Raw genomic sequence first — 26,757 nt, forward strand, 5'->3', positions numbered from 1 at the left:
GTTGTGTCGTGCCATTACTCAATTTCCTTGTTGCTTTTACACAGTGATCCCAATATGGGCTTCCGCTTTTTCTTTTAGAAGGCAGAGGAGGTTTTTCTACCGAATCTTCTAGTGCTCGCTTTCGACTTGTACCATCATCATTTGTTGAATTATCGGGTGTCTTTGGTGGTTCAGATTCCTTCCTGAAAAAATAACAACAAACAATAAAGTTTTAATTAAGCTATGATCGGTAACTAAACTGAACTATGAGAAATAATTACCTACATTAAATGATGAGAAAATAAGAACAATATGACCTACTGATGCAAATTTTGACACATGGAAATACATGTATCATTCATAAATAAAATTTTTTCTACTATTTATTCTATTCTTGGTATTAGCAGAGGAGTAAAAAATGATAATGATATACTTGTATAGGATAATAACGAGATTTTTGTATTCATAGAAATAATTAAATAGAAGTAAGAAACGTATAATCTGTCACCACTAAAAGTTGGAATAAGAAAAAAGTAAAATAAATACTCCATGTTTCTATTGCAGCACCAACTATTAATTAAATTTTGAGTACAATTTATATTTCTCGTTTATTCGCAGCTATGATTCATATTCATGTAATCCATGTATTGAGAATGCAGATTAGGCAACTGCTTAATATCTACGAAGAGAAATTAGTCTCAGTTATGGGCAGTTTATGCATAATGATAATACACAAAAATTTAAATAAATAAACTACAATCTTTAACAGAAAAGATACGATACCTTGACTGACAAGAGCGGGAAGGGTCGATGATAGCGAGTTGTGAAGATGGATCCATGATGTAAGATCCAAACTCCGAAGAATGAAAGGAGTAAGACTCTCTTGCAGCGTGAATGTATATCAGAATATGAGATTGCAGGAGGAAGATGGTAGATTAGGGTTTAATGGTTGTCAATTATAATATATACGTAGTACTTATTTAACTAAAGTCATATATTTGTTTGAAAAGATTTGATTTCTACATGTAAAAGATATGTAGAATTGTGAATTATAATATATACTAGGTACTTATTTAACTAAAATCATATATTGTATTTGTTTGAAAAGATTTGATTTCTACATGTAAAGATTTGATTTCTTTGGTATGAATTTACTTGATATAATTTAAGCATATATATTTATATCGGTATATACCATATTTTCGATATATACCTAAAATTACGGTATATACCTAAAATAACGGTATATACCATATTTTCGGTATACCCCGGTATACCCCGGTATATGAAAATTCATACCGTTACCATACCGAAATAAATCGATAAGGTATCATACCTTACCGAAAATTGCGGTATACCGAAAATTCGGTATTTTCGGTATTTTTTCGGTACGATAAGGGCGGTATTTCGGTATTTCGGTATTTTTACCCAGCCCTAGTTGCGTGGCGACGCGTAGATAAACGTGTAATGGACCTTGTTCATCACCAATTCCCGTAATTACAAAAATGTCCCCCGTTTCGCACTCCCCGATTTTGTGATGCGACTCCTCCCTCTCTCGCTCTCTCCTATTTTCTCCTTTCTACGCTCACTCTCGTCGCCCAAAACGCAAGCAAACCACCTCACGCACAACCGCCGTCGATCCATTTTCTCCGGTGATTTCTCCTCCAATGGCCCCGGCGCTGGCGGAGAGGATTGAGCTCGCCAAGCTCTGCAGCTCCAAGGATTGGTCAAAGGCTATCCGGATTCTCGATTCACTCCTCGCACAGTCCTGTGCCATTCAGGATCTCTGGTAATTTGGATTCTCCTTAACTTCTCCAGTGTTCGATTTGTATTGTCTCGACGTATCGAGTTGATTGCTAGCTTTTCCGATCTTTTACTTTTTGCTATTTGTGTGCGTGTCGTGAATGTTCAGCAATCGAGCTTTCTGCTATAGCCAATTGGAGCTGCACAAGCACGTCGTCAAGGATTGCGATAGGGCGTTGCAGCTCGATCCTAACCTTCTACAAGCGTATATTCTCAAAGGTTGTTGTTCCTGTTTACTTGATTGAAGACTGTGTGTCACAAATCACAATCAAATTGGGAATGTATAATGTTGTATATCTGCTGGAGATTGTGAAAAATATGAAGTCAACTATTCTTCAAATTATAAAATTTGAAAAATGTAGTCAACTGCCATATCAGGAAAATGTTGCTGCTATTTCAGTAAAAATGAATTGTTCTGGGGAATTTGTGAGAGTCCTTGTCACCAATATACTCACTGTTTTGCCTTACTAGTGTACTTATATGGCCGAGATGGAAAATGATGATTTGCTAAATGGTTATCTTGACTCTTGTCCCTTTTTACAATATGAATCTTCGGCATTCTTTAAGCAAGGTTTTACTCTTTCCTTGTATATTATCTTTAGCATGAGCTACTCTAGGTGATGTAGTTTTTTGTTTTTTTGGGTACTGCCTCAATTTTTAAATTTTAATATAACTTACAAGAATGTGATGGAAGGATGAAAAGTTTATTTTGAAGTTGATCACCAGATGTTGATCAGAAATAAAATGAACTCTGTGGAGTCTGGAATTCAGCTTCCAAATTGATCTTGTATCTTTAGCTTTATGGCCTGGAAGATGTTGTTAATGTATTACCAACCTCTGTAGTTCTATCTTATTCATTCAGCACACAATCTAAGTTTCTGCATAGATAAATTTAATGGTGGGTTGGCAGTAATTGAGAGCACTATATAATCCAGTCTAGGAATATTTGAAATAGTTAGGAGAACGTGACTAGGAAGAGAGACATAGGGTCATCCAAATGAGCCAAAACTGCAAGACTAAGTTCCCTTCTTACCTCTGTTGATAAATTTGTATCATGCATGTGTCTTTTTTCTCAGTTAATACTTTTGTTCATAACTTGCTCCTTTACTCACAGATTTGCTTATAAAATATAGTTCTTACATGCCGTTACTGTCTTGAGATGCAGTTTAAAATATCCATGCTTGCTAGATATAAAAGTTACAGTCAGTGTGGTTTGATGCGGCAATAATGTCTGCAAGTGTTACTATTAAGATATCAAGTTCACTTGATCTTGTAATTTTTGAATTGAACATGTACTTTCTTGCTAGTAGTTTCTATAAGAACTGGACAATTCGGTGTTTCTTTTTCTTTATTCAATTCTTTTACAAAAAATGCACCAGCGTTCTGCCATGAATAATATGTTCATTTCATAGAGCTTCTCAATGTATGAAGGGTATGGAGTTATACGCTTGTAGGACTTTTTTATTGCTCACCTTTCACAGGAATCCTATTATCACATATATTTTGTATCCATTGCGAAGTAGAATTCTTGCTGTGAAGCTGAGGAATGGACACATATACGAGTTTTTGCACGTGCTTTCAATCATTGGTTGTGGTTTTGTGAATACTTCTTGAAGCATCAGTTCGAAACTCTCTTAATTGGTTACCTTATATTATTCCCAAATGATATTTAAGTTCTATTTGATTTTAACTCTTCAGAAATTAGTCTGATTTATTTTTATCTTAGGTCATGCCTTTTCTTCTCTGGGAAGGAAAGAGGAAGCTTTTTTGGTTTGGGAACAGGGATACGAGCGTGCTGTTTGTCAGTCTGCTGATTTAAAACAACTTATAGAGCTGGAAGAGCTCATGAGAATTGCTAAGCAAAATGATTCCGTGTCTTGTCAGAACAGTGATGAAGGGTTGTCTTTTCCTGCATCGGAATCTGTTGTTTCCACAGAATCAAGAGATGCATCTAAAAACCATGGGAAATCCAATGGAAGAATTATGGCACCTAGCTGCGCAACTCAACAAGTGGAGTCTCAAAAAAATGGATCAAGTCTTAATGTCAAAGTAGAGAGTTCTTTTGGCAGTCTATCAAACACTAAACTTGAAAATCGTCCATTAGAAACTAATGGGATACACAAAAAAAAGAAGTCAGTGGGGAAGTCTGCACTGAACAATGTGGAGGAATCCAGCAGTGAAATGATTGATTTTTCTGATATATGCAGTGAGCCATTAAGCTTATCTGAGCCATTAAGCTTATCTGAAATACACAATGAGTTAATGGATGAGGCCAATAGGAGCAAAAAGTTTTGCGTGGCCAGGATATCAAAGAACAAGTCAATTAATGTGGATTTCAGATTATCAAGGGGAATTGCACAGGTAAATTTAGTTTCCTCTTCTTTCCAGTGATAATGATAACATAAAATGCACTGCTCCAAAACCTTATTCATCTGTTGGTTCCTCGAATTTAAGTTTGGCTTTTAATACTTTGAACTGCTTCATCATCGTAGTCCTGGTTTATAGTGTGCCATTCTATATCTTGATTTTGGCTCATTTATTACTCTCTCATAGCATAAATGCATGTATATATCCACACACATTTATGAAGGAAAGTTTATTAGTTAGTGAAGATGATACTCTCTTCTTTTGCAGGTTAATGAAGGAAAGTATGCTCATGCTATATCCATCTTTGACAAGGTTGATATCTGCTCGTCTTTAACCTGTCATCTATATCATAAACTTAGTTTCATTCGCACCATTTGGTTGGAGGGAAGAGAAAATTTTCATTTGTACACTTATAATGTCTTTTGTCTGTATCAGATACTACAAGAAGAACCTGATTACCCTGAGGCCTTAATTGGAAGAGGGACAGCATATGCATTTCAACGAGAACTGCATGCTGCTATTGCTGATTTTACAAAGGTAATACATGAATGAGGTTGAGTCCTTTATGTGAGGTGGAGTTGTGGATGATGGAAATCTGACACGGATATTTATGGTAGGCGATAGAATCAAATCCCTTAGCCGGTGAGGCCTGGAAACGTAGGGGACAAGCTAGAGCAGCCCTGGGAGAATCTGCTAAGGTGCTCATGTCACATCTTGGTTATGCTTTGCTTAAGTTTTTTGTTTATTTTGAGTTTATGCTAGCTGGTTTTGTATTCTTATAGCTGTAAATCCTTAAGCAAAGGCATGAATGAGTAAGCTCAGATCCCAGTATTACCTTCAAAACAGCTCTTCGTAAACTTAGTGTCTGGATTTCTAATTGATAAACCTATAAACGAATACCATGACTCCAGATTAATGGGAATATATGACAAATACTGGGAAATTTAGTACTACCAGTTTTCCCCCACTAAAACAAGCTGCTTTCTTATGTGTCTTTTCAAATGTGATCCCTAGATGAACATTCCATGTACAGTTTTAACAGTCCTTTAATGTAAGAGCTAATCTTACACAATTCAATAGCAACTCTTTTCTTTACTGAAGGTCCAATGTGATCTCCTTATTCTTTGAGATGGTATTTACTTTCTATTGTGCATTATACTGTTGTGTGTCTATGTCGTTAGATGCTGTGTACTACTTGTTTGATTTTCTTATATTTTCCAGGCAATTGCAGACTTGACAAAAGCGCTGGATTTTGAACCCAATTCTCCAGACATATTGCATGAAAGGGGTAATTGCATTATCATATATGTTAAATATTTGTTTTTATTAGTTTCAGCTTGATGCTTGTGAGGATGTCCTTAGGGTTGCCAATCATATGCTACTGGCTCTTTCCAGCATGTAACAGCTATATTAATTTGCAAAATTTAGGCGTATGGCACAAATGCTTGCCAGGTGAAACTATCATTAGCTAACAGCCCAACATACCTCTATTTCCTAAGGAGTCTTTGACTCTTTGCACGTTCGCTTACTTACCATTTCCATGGTTACTCTATCTAATATAATGACAGTATATATCTAATAGTATCAATTTTACGACCTGGTAAAAGCTACAAAAGTCATTGCAAAAGACATCTGCATATGAATAAGAGAACTTATGCAAGCTCTCAAGAATAATTTAGAAATGAATTTTCAGATATCATCTTGTTAAACACTAACCTTTTGATTTGTCAAGGAGTGCTCTCTTTGTAGATATGGTCATTTTAGTATAATTTATGCAGGCATTGTAAATTTTAAATTTAAGGATTACAAAGCTGCTGTTGAAGACTTATCAGCATGCATAGAAGTTGATGATCAGAACAAATCTGCTTTGACATATTTGGTGAGCACTCAAGATTTAACTATGGCTTTGGGTAATGAAGCTTAATAACTTTTATCCAAACGGTTATGTAGTTTTTAATTATTGGTGTGATAGGGTTTGGCTCTATCTTCACTTGGTGAATATAAAAGGGCCGAAGAGGCACATACTAAAGCAATCAAAATAGATCAAAATTTTCTTGAGGCTTGGACTCATCTAACTCAGGTAATCCTTTAGAATATAGTTTGATAGACATCCCTTTTTAATTTTCTTTGCTCGCCCGTATGTGTGTGTGTCAGTGTGTGTAATATGTCCATCTGGAAGAATGCTAAAAAGATGAAAATTTGTCAAGGTTTCTTGTTTTCAAGTTGTGACCAAGCTAGTAGACTACCATTTTGATAGCTGGATAGCTACCCACTCTAGATCTGAACTTGATTATGTCTAATCGGCACAACCAATGCAGATAGACATCATACAAAAATCTCAAAATTTTAGGCAAGACAACAATTTGAAAGGAAAGGCTTTTGAAAAGAAAATATTTGTTCAAACATAATGTTCAACTTGTTTATTGCTTGAAAAGCCCACTTGAATCAAAGGTCTTGCATACTGGTGAACGGATTCTTTTCTACTGCTCGCCTTTCCCGCTCAAGCTTTATCTTGAAAATAAAAGATGATATCCCCGGAGAGAAGGACATTCTTAGTGAAAAGTATTTGCAATTTTAAGTTTTTAGAAATTTGCATTTATTCCAAGACTGTCTCGCAGCAGGTTTCGTTGGTAATTCTATCTTGTTGTCTCGCAATCTATTATACTTTATTCACCAGTTACTTGATTTTTAAAACAATTTTATTAAGGGCTGGAAATTCACCATGCACAATCAGTTTCAAATGTTTAGTAACTTTTCATTGGGAACTAGGAGGTGTGGCTTATATGGTTATACCATTAACTTGTGTTTTGATGTTGTAGTACTATATTAGTAAAAGTCAAGGTGCAGTACCAAAGCTTTTTAACCTGGCTTATAATGCATGCATTGATGTGGTTTGAATATCAACCTGCTATGTACTTGGAGCACAGATAGACCTGTCACTACCTATTTTATTTTGATTGGTTTGGTGTTGAGAATATCTGATTCCGTCTGGATTATTCACATGTCCGTCATTGTTAATCAACAAGAATTATGGATAATGTTTGGTCATTTGGCAGTTCTATCAAGACATGGCAAATTCAGAAAAGGCTCTACGATGCATTCATGAGATTCTGAAAATTGATGAAAGGTTCGTGTAAGCTATTGATTGGATTTACTTTGTTTCCAATTTTTGTTTGCCTAGGAGCATATAGCCCTTTTTTGTGCAAAAAAGTTAATCATTGAAACCAGCTTGGAAATATATTACTCCCTCCGTCCCGCTTTAGCAGTCCCATTGACTTTTCTGTCATCTTTTTGTAAAAATGATAAAAAATAATTAAAGAGGAGAAATGGTAAATTAAGAGAGAGAATAATATAGAGAAGAGTCTTATCTACATTATTGTCTCTCTTACTTTACCATTTCTCCACTTTAACTATTTTTTACCATTTCTACAAAAAGAGGGCAGAAAAGTCAATGGGACTGCTAAAGCGGGACGGAGGGAGTAACTTATTTAGGAGCCTTTTGGTCTACATGAGTCTATATTGTCTTGTCATGCTGACTGTCTTGGGGCACAATCTTTAAATCAATATTTTGCACAGATTTAGTTTGGACTATAATTTTCATCTCTTTTATATGCATGTATTGTAGTCATGTCTGCCAATGAATTTCTCGTTGAAAACAAATTGTCACTTTATTATGCTCTCTTTTGTTTCTTCATGCAACCTTTCCTAAGATGAAAACCCAAGTTTTGGCGATCTAAGACCATCTCCAACACTGCAAAACTTTTAAAATGCAGCTGAATAATACCTCCAACAGTAGCGTAAACCAACCTATCTTTAGGTTTGCACTAAAACTATACCAAAAACACTTATTCTGATTTTGATTTATTGCATTTAAGTCCAAATCAATTTATATTTATCAAAATAGAAGAAGGGAAGGAAGAGAAATTAAAATACTAAACACTTACATGAAGAAGGCATCGGCATGGAAGATGTGAAATAATAACCCAATTTAATTCTATTAATATTTGGTTAGTTATTAATTAGTGGGGTAGCCCATATTAGTATAATTTAATATTATTCAACATAATTGGAAAAATTTAATCTATTATTCAATTAAACAAATTGACGTTTTGTTTCCTAATAAGAATCTAGTTTTGCTTTGATGATTAATATAAATTTGTGGACGGTAATTATTTAATTAGTTATAATAATACTACACATATTGATTAGTTAAATTAATACTATACCTATCTCTATTATTTTTATTATATTTAAAATTTCTAAATCGTGTAATTTTTTATTTGATGATAATAGATTTTATATATAGAATTGGTAAATTGGTGAATGGCACGGGTTTTAATGTAAAATTGGTAAAGTAAGAGAGAAGGGAAAAAAGTAAGAGAGAAGGAGAAAAAGTAAATGAGAAGTAGTGTTAGTGGAATGATGTGTAGAATTATTATTTGTTGAAAACTTTCCATAAATGAATGTGCTCTATTTTTTGTGGACGTCCAAAAATGGTAAATGTGCTCTATTTTTTGTGGACGGAGGGAGTATTAATTAATAAATTTTATTATATTATTTAATTTAATTTAAATTATTGACAAAGTGTTATGGGGTTAGTGTGTAATTTAGATAAAATATATAGGTATGATTGAAAAGTATAAAAAGTAAGTGGGTGGAGAATATTCTTTTGGGTTTGAGTTAGTGTAAATGGTTGGAGTAAAATCAATATTTAGTGGGACATTTACATTAAAATGGGTTTGAGTATAGTGTAATGGTTGGAGATGCTCTAAGTACCTCAAGTTTCTTTTTTTCTGATACGGAGTGATATGATGAAGAACGGCAAGCATTCGCCTATATCTCGGCATATGAAGCATAAAACACCATTGGCATGATAAACAACAAAGAAGCTGCTGGAAGAGGAACAATAACCTGGGCTGCTGCTTAGCGGAATATTGAACATAATATACAGAAGAGAAAGATAGAAGGAAAATTATAGGAACAAGATAAAATAAATAAAAGATAAACATACCTAAAACTTAGAGTCCATCCTCCGAAAAGGCTGCACAACAAGCTGAACTAAACTTGATTTGTGGACCCTTCAAAGTAAGAATCAAAGCCTTATTCACAATACTCCACCTTTAAAAAAACTCTAAAGATATCTATTACATTCCTATTCAAACAAGACTCTTAAACCAAATCAAACTCTGAGAGATAAACTTTTCTCAAACTTAACTTATAACAAAACTTCTTATGATACTAACAAGTAAACAAATAATAATAACTACTAATAAAAGTTGTTTGTGTATAACATCCCCTTCAAGTTTCTTATCCGCACATGAACTCCTGATTTTGATTTTTGTCATGCTAAGTACTCACATCAACCAGAAGTCACATTGATTGTCTAATGACGATTCAGTTTGGTTACTACACGTGCAAAAAAGTTTGTTAGTAATTATCTCTTTCCATGACTATGAACCTGGTTACAAGGTATTTAGTTGTAGGAAAATTGAATAATTTCTAATTTTGTCTACAATATAGCCTTAAATATTTGGTCCAGACTTTATTTACATGCGTAAAAAAATGGTTTACATCGGGGTGTGAAGGACTTTAGGTGTTTGTGTGCTCTATATGCTTGCATATCATACTGAAGGTTATATTTAAATTTATTGATTTGAACTACTGCTTCAGCTTTGCCAAAGCATACCACCTGCACGGGGTTCTTCTCCATGGAATGGGACAGCACAGGTAAATTTTTAAATTAATATTATTGCACCCGATACATAGCAGAATATAACGGCTATTATTATATATTACAAAGTAAATTTTGGAGTATAAGATAAATTAGATATTATTGCTTGTTGTGGTTCTATTGTATGATATAGTTAAATGTTTAAGCTCGGAGCTACATCCCAGTTTTGTCAGCATATTGCTCAGAGATTTCTTCCTTCCAGGAAGCTTCTTCTTTTGACTTAAATTTATGAATTACTGGATACATTATCATTCTTCCAAAATTTATCTTTTAGCACCGAAACTGCTTTATATTATCTGTGTTTCTCGTGAGCTGTAAGTCTCTCTCCTTATGTTCTTTGTACTTTATACATTGAAAATTGTTGTGTTACTCTTCCTATGTGTGTGTGTGTACTGTGTAATATATATTAGCCGCTGAAATCATCAATTTTGGCTGAATTCTGGCATCTCCTACAAACTAACAATGTGGATGGAAAAGTGATGAACTTTTATACTGAGGCAATTTTCTATGCTTTAGAATTTCAGATATCGTTTCCATAGATAAAACTTTACAAAAGAGAGAAAAATATCCAATTCACCCTCAGCCCTCAGCATGAAAAAAAGATATCTAAATTGCCTCGCCGTCTTCACATTTTCCCTCGGATTCTCTGATCAACAGGCCGAAGATGTTGTCTCACCCCTCTATCTAAATTATATCTTGAGAGAGGGAAGAGTGAGAAGGACCTATTGGAAATCAAATATAGAGAGAAAGATATGCTATTGGATTGGACTAGATTCTTATTTTGCTATAGGACAATAAATGACGTTTTGGGTCATGTAGACATTCCGACTTTCCAAAACAATGTCGTTTTGATTCACATAGATATTTGGACATGCCGCGTGAAATTTGATTTGAGAGAATACCGATTTTGTGGGAAATTGACTACAATCTCAAAGTTCATGACTTTTCGGTTAACTATTTAAGTTCGTGGGAGATACAAAAAATCATCCAAAGTTGATGATTTTAGCGCTTTAGGCCTAGATATTACTTATTTTGACTTTTTATCTTTGTGTAGTAATTTGGATATTTTTTCCGAAAATTGTAGTGTGTATTTCCTACTAGCATGCTCTGTTTGATATACTTGGCAATGGGTTTAATATGTTTTTGTAATAGAGTAAATTAGATTACTTGAATGATTGCAGGAATGCCATCAAGGAATTATCAACGGGATTGAGTATTGATAGCTCAAATATTGAATGTTTGTATCTAAGAGCTTCTTGCTATCATGCTATTGGAGAATTTAAAGAAGCGGTATGACTTTTTCCGTCTATTCTTCCTCCATATCTTTCTATTCTTCCTCTACTGTAGCGTCATTCGTCTTCCCTCTATCATAGCATCATTCATGGAGTGGATTTATGATACAGGTTAAAGATTATGACGCAGCCTTAGATCTTGAATTAGATTCAATGGAAAAGTTTGTTCTCCAGTGCTTAGCCTTCTATCAGGTTATTTATTTTTCAGTAAGACTTATTTCCTGTGATTGTCTGATGAATTTCACCGGTCTATTGCAGCATTTCTATTGAATATATATTGTATCCATGTTACAAACAAGTTCGAAGTAATTGCAGATTTTATCATCTATGTGCTATCTGTTTGGCTTTATCCAGCAAGCCTGCTTGTGTTGTGCATCTGAAAAGAATGGAGCCTTAAATATCATGTGATCCATGGTTTTATTTGACCTACTATTGTACATTATACAGATTTCAATCACTACTTTAGTACCGAGTTATGACAGTCTCTTCCGTAGGGACTCCTAGAACCTGCTGTTCATGGACTGGAGTATATTTTACGTACCATGAGATTAGACCAAAGAATTAGGCTACAACTGTGACGAACGTGATAAGTGTTAGAGAATTAGAAATTCCTGAAAATTAGTTGATTCTGGTTTGTTTCTCTTTTTGGGTGACTTCTGACTAACTCTAGCTGTGTTGCCACCTGAAGAAGATTTCAGATATCGGCATTGTGTTAGCCAGATATATCTGTATGACTGATCACGAGTGTTCTTGATCACAGAGAAGTGTATGGGACTAAGATGAGGTCTTAATATTTTTCTTTTTCACAAGTTGATACCAAGAACATAACTATGCATGCCGCATGTGTGTGGTCATTTCATTTGATCTTCAGTGTAGAACAATAAAATATAGACACATGTGGAAAAGTATATACTATATAAACATATTAGAGAAATGTAGTAGGTCATTATTATCACTTTACAAAACTCCTATAAAAATTACAAGAAACTAAGTCTGACTAGGATACATAATCGATGTGGCATACGTATTTAGTTATTTTACAACACTCCATCTCAAGCTGGAGCATATACATCGATCATGTCCAGCTTTATACAAAGTTCTGAGATATGTTTTCACCCAACAGTAAAAGTGAAGATATCGGACACAGTAGTAGTACTACTTGGAAACATTCAATATGATAGTGGTCTCTGAATTAGGTTTGGAATCAAAATACGGCAGTGTAGACGATTTGAAGAAACCAAAAGCCTAATCAGAAGTTGTAGTTGAACTAGAAAACAAGCAAAATCAGTAGAGTAGTTGGTAGTGGCTGTAACAGAACAAGACTGGCGGCCTAGGCAGGCAGAACCGAACAAAGTTGGCATGGCAATTCGGGCAAAGTCCCAAAAGTGGATTTTGAATCTCTATTCGATATTAGAGCACAAATTCAGAGTAGTGTCAGAAACCATGCAGAGTCTACTATGAACAGTGCAGTGCTATGAATAGTGCAACAGCAGCTGAACAGAATAGGGCAGAGCGGTCGCAGAACATAATAGGGCAAAGCAGAGGTGGTTCCAGGCTATTGAGAAGTCCTCAGCAGATCAGTCAGGATTCGTAGAATGGACAAAGTAGAGAAGCAGAATAGAGCAGTGGACAGCAAAAACAGAAACCTTAATTTTTTTTTTACGGACTAAATTAGAACATGTGAATCCATTATGATACCATATAGAACAATAAAATATAGGCACGTGCCGCACATCTTTAAAAGTATATACACATATTAGAGAAAAGTAATAGGTCATTATTATCAGTTTGCAAACCTTCTGTATATTATAAGAGACTAAGCCTAACTAATGTGGCATACTTATTCTACAACATTCAGCAAAGCGGATTTTCAGAAATTAGTAGTTCCAGGGTGATTTAGAAATTTCAAATATACATTTAGCGTATAAGAGTGCTGTATCATCTGAGCCATTGGAAAACTTTACGGAGAAATGTGCATGGTGGAATAATGAATACTTGAATCTAAATGTTAGTAACACACGATTGACTTTAAATACAAACAATTTGGATATGAGTAAGCCAGATTTCTGTGTCATATCATTCGCCTCTATATTCTTCGTTCTCCGTATAGACACATGATTTTATCCATATTTACTGTTAATATGTTGTAAGGTTATCCCAGGGCCAGAACCATGCTTTATGTGAGGAGTGACTTTTCATTATTTTTTTATGTTGCATCTGTTATCTTTCGTTGCAGAAAGAAATTGCACTGTACACGGCTTCAAAGTTTAACACTGAGTTCTCATGGTTTGATCTTGATGGTGACATAGATCCCCTCTTTAAGGTAATATTCAATTCTAAATTCGTCTTACCTAGACTGTGGCTGTTGTGTCAATCAACTAATTGTTCTGTAACTTCTGTTTCCGTATTATACAGGCATAGGTTAGAAAATTGTAGGATCTAGTTCACATCACTCTTTTATTTGAACACGTTATGCAATCAAGCTGTATTACAAGAGAAGTTTTACAAGTTATTGATAAAGACTTTCTTACCCTTGAAAAAATTAAAATTTTTTTCACGAGGCCTCAAAATATTTAGAAAATTGTGCAGACTTCAGAAGATTTACGGATACAATGAATTCATATAATGTATATATAAATTGTATGGACATGCACCTGGATGTATAATCACTATTGGAAGGCAGGTCATTGCTATTTGCTGTTTGTAAGATTTGCTGCCAATTTATTTTGGAGCATATAATTAGTGTATGTAAGTTGTGTGCACGGTCGATACTGATACTTAGTTGATAGATTTCTTCATTGCTGAGAATTGAACTTTTAAAATATTATATAGCTGCAAGACATTGATTTTCTAGGCGAATAACTATTGCTGAAATGCCTTGTTGCTAATTTTTTAATCTAGTTTTGCACGCAATAGATATTGTATTTGAAACAAATTTCAGCTGATTGTTTAACAAAAATTGAGTCAATTCTAGCTTATTTATTAATACTCTTTTGCAACATATTTTTTGTAGGAATATTGGTGTAAAAAACTGCATCCAAAGAATGTATGTGAAAAGGTCTATAGGCAACCTCCTCTGCGAGATTCTACGAGAAAGGGAAAGCTGAAAAAGCAAGAATTTACACTCACTAAACAGAAGGCAGCCCTTTTACAGGCTGCAGATTCTATTGGTAAAAAGATTCAATACAATTGCCCAGGATTCCTGCCCAACAAACGCCAGGTGATTTGTTTATTAAGATCAGTAGGCATGAAGTAGCTACCATTCCTGAAGCATATTAGTTCTACTTACATGTTTTGAGCTGAACTACAACATGAATTATACTTCTGCTCCCATTTCCCACGCATGATTTTTTATTTTGATGTGACAAGTCACTATTCTTGAATGCGTGTTATGGCCAAGTGTGCTATTCTGCAAATTTTATTCTAGACTCCTAAGTATTTTTAATATTTTATTATAGTTGAGGTTCTTTCCAAACTAAATAATCACAAAAAACAAGTAGATGTTTAGAAGAAAGAAAAAAAAAATTATATAGGAATTTAACATTTTCATTTGTTGAAATTTCTGCTCTAAGTGTTCAGCTTTACACAGAATGCTTTCTCTACTCCATGAGATCCCAGAGGTTGAAGTTTAGTTTGAATTTTTTAACTGGTGAAGAACTTATATGACTGGGATCTGGTACCCAGTAGTTAGTTTCATTGGATTTTTTAAGAAATGGTATTCTTTGAAAGTAGATCTTTCATTCAGATTAATTTGACATTGCATTTTTTGGTTGTCTTCTGGAAGCGAACCTATATTCAGCTATGGTAATAGCGCTACATGGCGCTAACGTGTCATGAAAAACGTAGTATTAACATGCTAACAGGGGTGGGAAAAATACCCGAAAACTAAATATCTGATCTGACGATATTTAAAATTTGGTTTTTTTTTTTTTTGGATTTGAATTCAGTGTGGTTTAAATTTTTGGTAATTTTCAGAGTTTCGGTTCGTGTATTTAAATAACCAAAAAAAAAACGAAAGCAAATTTAATTTCAAAAACCCAGCAGCTAAATTTTCTTGACATTGGTTTAAAATGTTATAATTAAATTAGGTCGAGGAAAATTAGTTTTATATTAGTGGAGAAATTATTATTTCAATAATTATCTAGAGCTCCATGTCTTGTGGGTTGTGGCTCTCTTGTCACAACGCTTCTGTCTGCTGACGATTTTGAGTTATATGTTAGAAAATAGGGGTGATTTATTTTCTGGATATTTGTTTTAAATTTCAGTTTTGTCGATCGGATCAGTTTTCATAGATTGGTTTTTCGCACAATTCAGTTTGGTTTGGTTTTATTTTTCTGAAAATTTTGATTCTTCCGTTTGGTTCGGTTTGGGCAAAAAAACGAACGGAAAACTGAATACTTATCCCTAGCTAATAGTATCTCCAGCTTTAATTTTATTTTCGGGACTTAATATTTTATTTAAATTCAAGACACTATCATCTTGTACTTGTAGCCCATTAGTTAGTTGATTTTTGAACCTGTGACAGATAGATTAATTGAAGCATAGGACTTTGACTTTCAAATTTGAAGCATAGTTAAGTAGTTAGTTTGAAGAACAGTTTGAGGCCAAAACATTAAATATTTTAGTAAGAGATCTGAACAAATTCAGTTTGTCTATTGCTATCTTGAGTAGTAAATGTCATTTCTCATGCTGATATATCCAACAATCACAAAAAAGTGAGTTAGCATTGGCTATTGTGGGTTGTGTTAACTAGCACGCCTTATTAGTTGAAAACCTACTTGGTTCTCTGCTTCTCTTGTCCCCTTACTGTCTGCTGCTCTACTACTGGGTTCTGCACCAATTGATAGTCTTTATCTGAACATGAATCAGTACCGAATGGCGGGGCTTGCTGCTTTAGAGATAGCACAGAAGGTTGTCAGAGTTTGGCGTTCTCTACAAACTGAATGGAAGAATTCAAATAAGGGGTCTCTTAAACATGGAAAGAAAGTCAGGAGAAAAGAAAAACATATTCATGCTAGTCAGAACAGAGGTGGTGCTGGTTGCAGCACTAGCAGTTTCTTTGAATCATTGACTATCAATAATGCAGCAGAAGAGAGACAATTCGGACGTCCTTCATTGCCATGGCATGGTCTTTATTCAATGGCTGTCAAATGGAGACAAATATCTGAACCATGTGATCCAGTTGTTTGGATTAACAAATTGAGGTAAACCACCTATGTTCATCTACTTCAGATTTACATTAGAGCAAAGTGTTGTCTTTACGGTCATATGCAACTTACAGAATGGATTAATGTAATTTGAATAGACTAGGATGACCAACCGCCTAGATTGTGCCATGTGGCAGATTTATACTCCCTCCATCCGTGAAAAAATGTCTCAATTTGCTAATTTGGGGCGTCCGGGATTTAAATTCCCATTTATTTTTTCCACTTTAGGTAAGTGGACCCTACATTCAGTTAAATCATTACACTCACATTCTATTATAAAACTAATAGTAGTACAATATAGAAAAGTGGAGTCTACATTCGGACCCCACAGTCAATTAAAGCATTACACTCATATTATGTTATAAAACTATAGAAGTGGAGTCCACATTCCACTTACTGCTTTCCCCATTTTTCTTCACAAAATCAAACAATTTTTTAAAACCCGTGCCGAGTCAAAATAGGACTATAAATGTCTGGTGGAGGGAGTACGATATATTTTATGTAGTAAGGACTAAGGGTAAATTAATGAATCAATGAGAATCTTTAAAACTCTCAAAAAATCCTAAAACTTAAAATTTATACTCTCTCCGTCCACGAAAACTAGTCCCGCTTAAATTTGGCCTTAGTTTTGATAGTATAAAATTAGGATTCATTTAACCCTACCCTATATATATGTATATATATTTTTCATGTGCATTTAAGCTCCAGTTCTTACGTGGCTTAGCTTGTTTTTGGTTTATCTAGTGAGGAATTTAATTCTGGATTTGGGTCCCAAACTCCTCTTGTTCTTGGGCAAGCAAAGGTGGTACGCTATTTCCCAAAATTTGACAGGTAATTTAAACGGCAAATACCAGTGTGAAGTTTTTGATATCATGACAAAGAATTGTCTTTCCACTTAGATTCAATTGAGTAAATCATTCATTTGCTTGTTGATCTGCAGAGCATTCAGTGTTGCCAAAGCATTAATGATGGAGAATAAGTATGCCCGTGACAAGAAGGAAAACCTCATCTATCTTAATGAAGATGGGAAACTGCAAGAAGTAAGTACTGTTGGACAAGTCAAACGTTAAATCTTTCATGTCATCACTTTTTTTTCCATTCCCGGACTCTGCTGTTATTTTGCAAGATTAGTTTCTAGAGTTTGACTTTGTAGACTTTCCATCAGTAGAAACATTATAATACAATATGTTGCTCATTTTAGAATTGCTATGCATTTTCTTAATGATGTTACCAGTCCTGTTTCTTCTTAGGTGGAAATGGCAAACCTCTTTCTTTAGAGTGGTGTTTGGTTTTTTTTTTTTTAATTCTAAAGAAACTTCACCGGAGTGAAGCTGATGAGTTAACCATGCTGTAGGCATCCCCTGTAGGGATTCCATTACCTATCTTTAACTCAACGATCTTGCATATTGCGACTCACCTTGGTTTCTCAGGTTCTCCACTGGAGTAACCTTAAAGATAAGAACTGTGCCAATGGTACAGGATAACTGAATAACAAATTTTGAGCTAACTAATGTTGGCTCGTAATCAGTGCTCAGTTTGATCTTTTTTCGAGCTAATGGGTATTTCTTTTATTTTTGCTTTGTTGGTTTATTATGTATTATGTTCTGAATTTTTGTTGTTTATTTGCGTTATAGATATTGAATGCAGAATCATGCTCGGACCTTTACAAAGCTGTGGGGCAGGATTTCTGGTTAACTACTTGGTGCCATAGTATGGCAGTTGAGGGGTACTTTTTGTTGGATATTACTTGTTGTGAACACTTATTTTTCCCCTTTGGTTATAGTTGTTGAACTTTTATAGCATAACTCCTTTATTGATGTTTCTTGTTTCAGGAAGCAGCTTGAAGGAACTAGGATATCTTTAGAAAAAACGTATACTTCATGTCCTTCTGGTCCACTTCAGATTGATAACTTATCAATTTGTACCTTATGAATCTTGTTTATTTACTCCTGTCAGGGATCCAACTGGGTATGATTTTGCTGTCAAAACTCCTTGTACACCTTCAAGGTGGGATGACTTTGAAATGGAAATGACTTCGGCATGGGAGGTATCTCCTGCACCCTAATTTATATCCTGATAAGTATTTAGACTCCAGGACTTGCTGTTATGCCACCGGTGATGATTTCTTGTGAACATTTCATGAGCTTTAGAATTATGGATTGTGGACGGAAAAGGATTGGATATGCCATTTCTTTGGTTTTTCAGTAACGGTTGATATTTGATTCCTAGGCATATAATCAAATTTAACTCTTTCGGGATTCTTCGAATAAAGTCTTATTCTTTCTTGTGGATCCCTTTATCTTCTTAACCATCGTATTTATACCAACCCTCTAATTCTTCTGCTCTTTTAATTGGCTCCTGGGTCTGGCTCTATTGAGCTTATACGATACAGTCATTTTGACGTATACAGCTTGTTCCAAAGGGGTTACGTCCTGTTCCAGTTATATTTGGAAGTGTAACTGATTAGAAAGAATCAGATAGATACATCATCTTTTCTCTTGGATTAGACTGGCATGGGCTGAAAATTCTTGTTCTGATTTGCAGGCACTCTGTGATGCTTATTGTGGTGAAAATTATGGGTCAACTGATTTTGATGTGCTCGAGAATGTGAGGGAAGCAATTTTAAGAATGACATATTACTGGTGAGAATTATTTTGGAGTGCATAATATAAGTGCATGGCACTTTTTTGATGTTTCATTTGTATGATTCGAGCTCAACTGCTATTATCAGGTATCATTTTATGGCATTATCAAGAGGCACTGCTGTAATTGGATTGGTTGTGTTACTCGGGCTGCTTTTGGCCGCCAACATGGAATTCACTGGTACCATTCCAGAGGGCGTCCAGGTGGACTGGGATGCAGTTCTGGAACGCGACCCTAACTCGTTTATATCTTCTGTGAAAAGCTGGCTGTATCCTTCCCTTAAGATGAGCACGTCGTGGAAAGGGTACCCTGATGTAGCCTCAACTCTTGAGACAACAGGATTAGTTGTTGCGGCATTGAGCACCTACTCTGACTGAGGAATTCTTCTATTCTATAAGGTAACAAAAAATATGATGCTAGCTGTTTCTGCTCTAATTTTATACACTTGTCAGGTAGAGGATACGGACTAGTTTTAAGTTTTAGTTAAATGTGGCAGGTTATATTTGTGATGTACCAGTTTATGCGGCATTCGTATCTGAAACTGATATAACAAGGTCACATTAGGAAGTGTGTTTGTTAGGTGTATACATGTGCAAGGTAATATTGTTCTAAATGAACCTTGTATAATGATTATTTTGCCAGTTATTTACCTCTTGAGTTTGTTAGGGGAAGTCTCTCAACTGCTACTGCCTAATTTTAGTGTTTGTGTTTCACTGTAATCTTCTTTAAAACAATATATTTTTGTACTACTGTTTGCAGTTATTTACTCCTTTGATTTCCAACACTGGTCGAAATTGGATATAAAGTAACATAAAGCTCATTTGGTTATTGCATACATACACATGTGCTAGCTAATATTCTTAAATGGCTTGTTCCATTATTGTGATTTATGTTATGAATTTTACCACAGTTCTGCCTTTTTGATAAATATGTGTCAATGTGTCATGAATTTTACAGTTTTTGGCTTTTTCCCATTAACAACATTGATTTGAGATTGGGACATTGGGTCAAGTTTTGGTTGTACGTGGCTTTGTGTTTCGTATATATATACCGACATTGTATACACTATCCAGTGACGAATTTGTTTCGAAAATTATCTTTAATACTCCCTCTGTCCCTAAAAAAATTAGACATTTGAAAAGGCATGAGTTTTAATGTACAATTGATATAGTAAGAAAGAGATGGAAAGAAAAAATGGTTCTAGTATTGTTAGGAGAGAAATCTTCTCATTAGAGAGAAAAAGTTTTCTTAAATAGAATTAGTCTATTTTTAAGGTAATTCAAAAATGATAAATATGGTCTATGATGGTAGTAGTCAAGATTATATTAGTAACATCATAGAACCAAAATTTCATTCAGTTTCTAACTAGTGATGCAATTGCAACATTTTACGAAGCACGTGATACTATTAAAAAATTATGTTAAAAATCATAATTACGTGTAACGTTATTATGCCAATATAAAACAACGTTGGTTTCAAGTGGTCAATCGAGTAGTACATATAGTCATCCTTCGCAAACCTAATTTGATTCAAATTTTGATTAATGTTGTATTTTTACAAAAATTATTATGATTTGTTTTCAACACAAATATTAAAAAGTAATGCTGGAAAACAATGTATTGAATCTTAGAGAAAGTAGATAACTTTGGTATGAAAAGAATCTCAGTCTATAATTGCTATCCCAATAATAGATCTGGGTGTATGATTTGGTAAAATAGCTGACTATTGAAGATGAATGGAGTATAATAATAGTACATAATTAAAAAGTGGAGTAAGTTTTAAATGAAATGATGGGCCACTTTTTGAAAGGAAAATTATATTTTTATATTTTGATAAATCATTTGGGTTTTGTATTTATTTCTAGAAAGAAAATAAGAAACCCAATCAAGTGGGTATTGTAATGTCTATCCGAATAACATATACCGTCCTTATCATCACAAGTTCACAACTGTTTTTTTTTTTTTTTTTTTTTCTCTTTAATCTGAGCTTCAGCTTATACATATTTTAGTCAACCTACAGTATTAAAAATAAATTTCTTTATCCATATATTCAGTTGCATATTTCTTTTGCAAAATTCTGCAATGATCATATAATGTACAGTAATTAATCAAGGACTGACGCTGCAATTGAGAGGCATGCTAAATTAAAGTGTATGTATTTAAAACATAAATTAGATTTATGGAAACTTATCGAAATTAATCAATAGTTCGTATCAAACTAACTAACTAACTAACAAATTTACGAGTGGAGTACTGACTGATAAATATCTAAATTGCAATCGAGCTTTTGTAATTAAACCTCATGAATGAGGTTCACATGCATTGTTTCAGTATTTGTATTTAAAATTACCAAGAAATTTATATAAATATATAATATACTCCATAAAATAGAGAATAGTAGTGATATGAATGCAGAAGATATGAATAGCGTGGGGTTGGAAGCTCTCCTATGCTGTGGAGTAGATAAGAGCAGATGAAGTGTCAATTACTGTAATAACTTATCACCCCTTCTCTCCAACCTTCATCTCTTTAAATTCTCTCCATTTCCTTTCGCTTTCTCCTGTCAGAGATCCACTAATTTCAAACGGCATTCATTCTCTCCTCCTCTTGAAATTGATGGCAAATAATTCAGGTTTTTTATTCTTCTTTTAACTTTAACTTCACTTTTGCCTAGCATTTGTCTTGTCTGTTTCTCTTCTTTAAGTGAATTTTTCTTGAAATGGCTCTGCCTGTCAGAATTTGTTTCTAGCAACAAACTTTCAGCTCAGTAAGTCAAATTTTATTTTAAATCAATGAAAATAATGCAGATTTCATGAACTTGGATCATTTAGTGTCAGCTCACAGGTGTTTAGGAAACTTCAAATTTGGTCATATTGATTGTGATAAAGAAGGAAAGAGGATGTGTGTTTGAATGAAGAAATTAAGAAGAATGGACATTATAGAAGTATTGTATTCTAATAGATGGGGAAAGATTTTGTTTAGTATATAAACAACTTTGTCCAATTTCTTAGGCAAAGTTAATTACCTTCCTAGTGGCTATCTCTTGGTGATTGGTTTAATCTTTCTATTTTGAAGTCTTGCTTTTTAGCTATGTATTGATAAGGAAACTAAAAGTCTTATACTAAAACAGCTACTTTTCTTAATTTTGGGGTAAGGTTATGTGTTGGCTAAGTTTGGGAAACTTATTGACATGTAGTTTTCTGCTAGGTTTGCTTAGAAAATGAGGATGTCGAAGCGAGAGAGGTGTCAGCTACAAGTATACTTCACCGGGACTTGAAAGGTCCCACAGCGCGTCTGCTTAAGGGAATGGCCGATAGCGTGATCACATCTCTGGCTCATATGGAAATCAAGAATGACGATCTTGAAAGGGCGAAAACCATCTTCTCAAAATATTACGAGTACTTACCATATAAGCGGCAGCATAGGGAGAGTGTTCTCAACGTCCTGTATTCTCGTGAAACTGGAACGAGCAGTGCACACTGCTGCAGACCATCGAGGCGGAAGTGTGCCTTGTCTACTCGCAAGAACCAGTGCTTCTATATGAGGTCACTCTGTGCTGCAAAGTTTGGAGCGTCTATGCAGCCCTTGTCATATCCCATCACTAACGTGAGCAAGAATACGAAGGAAGGGGAAGAGCAGATTCTCCGGCCAAGGCAGTTTGAGTACCACCCGACTGACTCCAGCCTGATGGCTGTTGGGACCCTTGACGGAGAAGTGGTGGTTCTCAACCACGAGACGGGAAATGTTGTCTCATGCATCTTTCCTTCGCGGAGTATGAATAGTATTCTTGGCCTTTGTTGGCTTAAACAACAACCCTCTAAGGTATGTCTAATGCTAACATTTAGTAGAATTAGGCCTTTTATGGTAATGATGGCTAAAAAGATATGTATATATGTATGTTCTCCAATATGCCTATCTAGCTCCTTGTGGGTTCCGATAACGGTTGCCTGAGATTGTATGACGTCAATGAGGTTGGTAGAAAGGCAGGAGATAGCTCGGGCGTTGTCTTTGATGACTTTGAGCTATTGACCTCCGTTCACGTGAACTCAACCGATGACCGGTGTCTAACAAGTGGTTACTCGAAGAAAGTTGCCATATACGATATCTGCAGTGGCCAACGGTTGCAGCTGTTCACAGATATGCACCGTGAGCCCATAAATGTTGCCAAGTTTTCGAACCACTCTCCTCACCTCTTTGTGACTTCATCATTTGACCGTGATGTGAAGATGTGGGATTCAAGACAGACGCCTCTAAGACCTTGCTACTCGGTTAGAAGCTCAAGAGGGAACGTAATGGTCGTGTTCTCTCCAGACGATCTTTATCTACTCGTTTCAGCTGTCGATAATGAGGTACCACTTCTCATTCTTATGGCATTAATGTTCGTTTTTTTAAAAATGTTGCATACCAAATCAATCCCTTTCTAGGTCAAGCAACTTTTGTCTGTGGACGGGCGTCTTCACACGGATTTTGGGATAGTTTCGACAGGAAGTTGTCATAACTACACGCGGTCGTACTACATGAGCGGAAGAGACTACATCATTAGTGGGAGTTCAGAGGAACCAACGGTCCGCATCTGCTGCGCGCATACAGGAAGGCGGCTACGAGATATATCTTTGGAGGTAAAAATACACACAAAGAAATAATTTGGTTTCAGATTCAATTATATGCTTAATTGAAAATGGCACTTGATATAGGATACAGGGAGATCAAACTCCATCTATGTGCAATCATTGAGAAGTGATCCTTTTAGAGTAAGTTTTCTCTTATACTAGTAATAGCACTTGATTTTGCTATGTTTAGGCTACAATTTGAACTGGTTTGTGAAAATAAAACTTAGATAATTTAACATGGACCAAATTTTTACTGAATCAGCATTTCCACATGGCAATCTTGGCAGCGTATGCTCGACCATCGAAGTATGAAATTATCAAGGTACATAAGGTTTGAACGCATAGAGTTGAACATATTAAAATAAGAAACTGAAAGATTTCGTTGCAAGTGACTGATTTTGTTGATGCAGATAAACTTGCTCTCGTCGAGCTCCAGTATCGAAGAGAGCCAAGGAGGCTTGCAGATCTCTTTTGGCAAGGGTGGCTAAGGTTCTCTTCCTGTTTCAATCTATTTCAGTTTCTGTGATTATTCACAAGTGTATATAAGAAGATAATGTGAAGCTAGTTTTTGGGTTTATGTAATTATATTCTTGGAACATAGAAAAATATGGGGGCATGCTTGATTTCACCTTCTTTTCAAAGTATAACTTTAAACACCTACCAATATATGATTAATAACAGTAGACTAACAACACTTTGTAAGATTATGCCAAAAGCATTTGGGTAATTAACATTAACCTAGCAATAGATACAACACAAGGCTGCTTTGGGCATCGATTCCTCTCTTTATAAGTTGCTTCCTTTTCACAAGGGTTACGATCGGAAGGCTTATGCTCCGGCATCATGGATGTTATTGTTCTGGCGCTGCCCGGTCAATCTGCTATAGCATAGCTTGTGAATGGTTGAGAGAAGAATGATTACGAGCCCCAAGTCGTCTTGGCTCTTGTCCACAAACTCGAAAAGCTTGCACTCCTCATCACAAGATACACTATGAAGGAAACATATGCAGCTGAGAAAGCAGTAACTATACTCGTGAACAACACCCCGGTCAGTTCAGACGAGAAGAAGTCCACCAGAAGATACCCGTTGATCAAGATCACCAGAGCTGCCACCATCCACGATACAGTCTGCATAGCAGAAGCACACTAAGTTTTCAACTATTCGTTCGCACAAAAGCATGAACTCTCAAAAAGAAAATACCTGAAGAAGAGTCCCGATTTTGAAATAGCCCATGAGTTCCTCCTTGGACACCAGGCAAAGGAGAGGAATTAGAGCAAACGGGATTTGAACTGACTGCAGCACGTTAAGCCATTCATTTAGAATGTCCAACGAGGCATTGGATGTGTCAAAAATAAGCGCAACAATCAGAGTAGGGATGATGGCGCAGCTTCGTGTTATTAGTGCCCTTATCCACTTCTTCATTCGCAAATTCAGAAACCCTCCCATAATGAACTGGCCGGCATATGTGCCGGTTATGGTGCTGCTCTGTCCGGCAGCGAGCACACCGATAGCCCATATGTACAAAATGGGGACCAGCCCTCCACCATACCTCTCCTCGAGATACTGCCCTGCATTCACGAGTCCAATAGTCTTCGCTTCTTCCGTGCCATAAAACACCTTTGCGAAAACTGTTGTAACAAATAAATTGATCATGAATGAGATGGCCAGAGCAATGCTGGATTCAATGGAGTAGTACTTGAGAGCTTCGCGCACTCTGCCTATCTTGCGATTGTCTACTTCTCTCGACTGCACGAGGGCTGAGTGCAAGAAAACGTTGTGAGGCATGATGACACAGCCCACCACTCCCACGGCCTGCTTTATGGTACTCGAATTCAGCTTCGGAACCAAGATACCTACAACCACATTTTCACACTCATTACTCATTAGCAAGAAGCACATTGATCTCCCATTTGGTAATCTCACCGATCAAAAGCTCGCGACCATCAGGTTTTGTTTCGCCAAACATCCAAGCAAAGGAAATCGCCATGGTTGCTATAAGCACTGCAAAAAGCGCTTCCAGTTTCCTCACACCATAATTCTCCAGAAACAAGAAGACGAAACTGCATCAAGAAAGCAATCAAACATTGAATCACAAAACTCAACTTGATCATCAATAAAGCATTACAAGTCAAAATGAAAGCGAAATAGAGGAAATATTATTCGCAAACACACACATCTATATATTACATACATCAACTTTGAATTAGTACATATTAAACTCAATTCATCACATCACAAGTTTTATAAACAGTGACAGATAAACTCCGTGAAAGAGATAATATAAAATATACACAAATTAAACAAAATTGGGTAACATATTAAAAAACTCAATTCTAAAATAGCAAGTCTAATTATACGTTGAAGAATTATAATCAGTGACAGTTAAACTCCTCCCTGCAACACTCAATTTCCTAATCAGAAAAAAAACAAAAAACTGAAAACCTAAAAATTAGGGGAAAGGTAAAGTTAAATTCATTGAAACCTAAAATTAAGAAAAAAATGGTAATTACCAATCGAGGGCGGTGATAATGACACCGGCCCAAAGAGGAAGAAGGCCGCGGCTGAGAATGTTAATCGCAATCGCGCTGCCAATAACCTCCTGAATATCGGCGCCGATGAGTGCGAGCTCAGCCATGATCCACAGCAGCAGCCTGGCCCAATCAGGATACTCCTGGCGGCAGAGCTCGGCCAGGTGCCTTCCGGTGACGACGCCGAGGCGCGCGGCGAGGAGCTGGACCAGTAGGCCCATGGCGGTGGCCCAGAGGAGGAGCCAGAGGAGGGAGTAGCCGGCGATGGCGCCGGATTGGAGATCGCCCTCGAGGTTGCCGGGATCAAGGAAGGCGATGCTCATGAGGAAGCCAGGCCCCGTGAAGAGCCACAGCTTTCTCCAGGAGAATGGCGAGTATTCATGGCCGCCGTCGTCATCGTCGTGAATGTGGACTATGTTGTCGGCTTCGTAGGCTCGCTCCTCTTCTTCCAGAAGCGGCTGCTGCTGCTGGTGTGAAGACATTTTTACTTTTTGATCGGATTGAATTGGAATTGGAATTGGAATTGGAATTGGAATTGGAATCGGAGGAAGGAGTAGTGCAGTGAGGTGATGAGTTGAGAAACTGAAAATGGGAGGAT

The 26,757-nt window shown here is 35.9% G+C and overlaps 3 protein-coding genes across 5 annotated transcripts; 2 read left to right on the forward strand and 1 right to left on the reverse strand.

The window, feature by feature from the left end:
- The first annotated feature begins 1,498 nt into the window (after window positions 1-1,498).
- Window positions 1,499-19,771, forward strand: LOC125192574 (suppressor of RPS4-RLD 1-like). Its single transcript, XM_048090188.2, has 24 exons — window positions 1,499-1,768; window positions 1,892-2,001; window positions 3,509-4,143; window positions 4,417-4,461; window positions 4,585-4,686; window positions 4,767-4,847; window positions 5,371-5,437; window positions 5,928-6,028; window positions 6,122-6,229; window positions 7,206-7,276; window positions 9,820-9,876; window positions 11,062-11,170; window positions 11,284-11,364; window positions 13,409-13,495; window positions 14,186-14,392; window positions 16,042-16,376; window positions 17,124-17,210; window positions 17,320-17,419; window positions 18,014-18,105; window positions 18,212-18,250; window positions 18,336-18,426; window positions 18,924-19,021; window positions 19,111-19,420; window positions 19,519-19,771. The coding sequence occupies exons 1-23, from the start codon at window positions 1,647-1,649 to the stop codon at window positions 19,397-19,399; spliced, it is 3,114 nt and encodes a 1,037-aa protein (XP_047946145.2). The 5' UTR covers window positions 1,499-1,646; the 3' UTR covers window positions 19,400-19,420; window positions 19,519-19,771.
- Window positions 19,772-21,431: 1,660 nt separating this feature from the next.
- Window positions 21,432-24,259, forward strand: LOC125194200 (protein DWD HYPERSENSITIVE TO UV-B 1-like). 3 transcript variants are annotated; one of them, XM_048092283.2, is made up of 7 exons: window positions 21,432-21,653; window positions 22,229-22,843; window positions 22,942-23,370; window positions 23,446-23,640; window positions 23,716-23,772; window positions 23,894-23,953; window positions 24,042-24,259. In XM_048092283.2, the coding sequence occupies exons 2-7, from the start codon at window positions 22,328-22,330 to the stop codon at window positions 24,117-24,119; spliced, it is 1,335 nt and encodes a 444-aa protein (XP_047948240.2). In that variant the 5' UTR covers window positions 21,432-21,653; window positions 22,229-22,327; the 3' UTR covers window positions 24,120-24,259. The 3 variants fall into 3 exon arrangements, with proteins under 3 accessions (XP_047948240.2, XP_047948241.2, XP_088912415.1); XM_048092284.2 differs by lacking the exon at window positions 21,432-21,653 and adding an exon at window positions 21,661-21,788; XM_089056289.1 differs by lacking the exon at window positions 21,432-21,653 and having other exon boundaries at window positions 22,218-22,843.
- Window positions 24,260-24,302: 43 nt separating this feature from the next.
- LOC125194199 (metal transporter Nramp3-like) lies at window positions 24,303-26,757 on the reverse strand. Its single transcript, XM_048092282.2, has 4 exons — window positions 26,142-26,757; window positions 25,555-25,691; window positions 24,832-25,484; window positions 24,303-24,758 (listed from the first exon to the last, which is right to left on the reverse strand). The coding sequence occupies exons 1-4, from the start codon at window positions 26,639-26,641 to the stop codon at window positions 24,549-24,551; spliced, it is 1,500 nt and encodes a 499-aa protein (XP_047948239.1). The 5' UTR covers window positions 26,642-26,757; the 3' UTR covers window positions 24,303-24,548.

Source organism: Salvia hispanica, chromosome 4 (genome assembly GCF_029641045.1).
Source record: "Salvia hispanica isolate PSC_SH4W2 chromosome 4, Shi_PSC_v1, whole genome shotgun sequence".
Lineage (NCBI taxonomy): Eukaryota > Viridiplantae > Streptophyta > Magnoliopsida > Lamiales > Lamiaceae > Salvia > Salvia hispanica.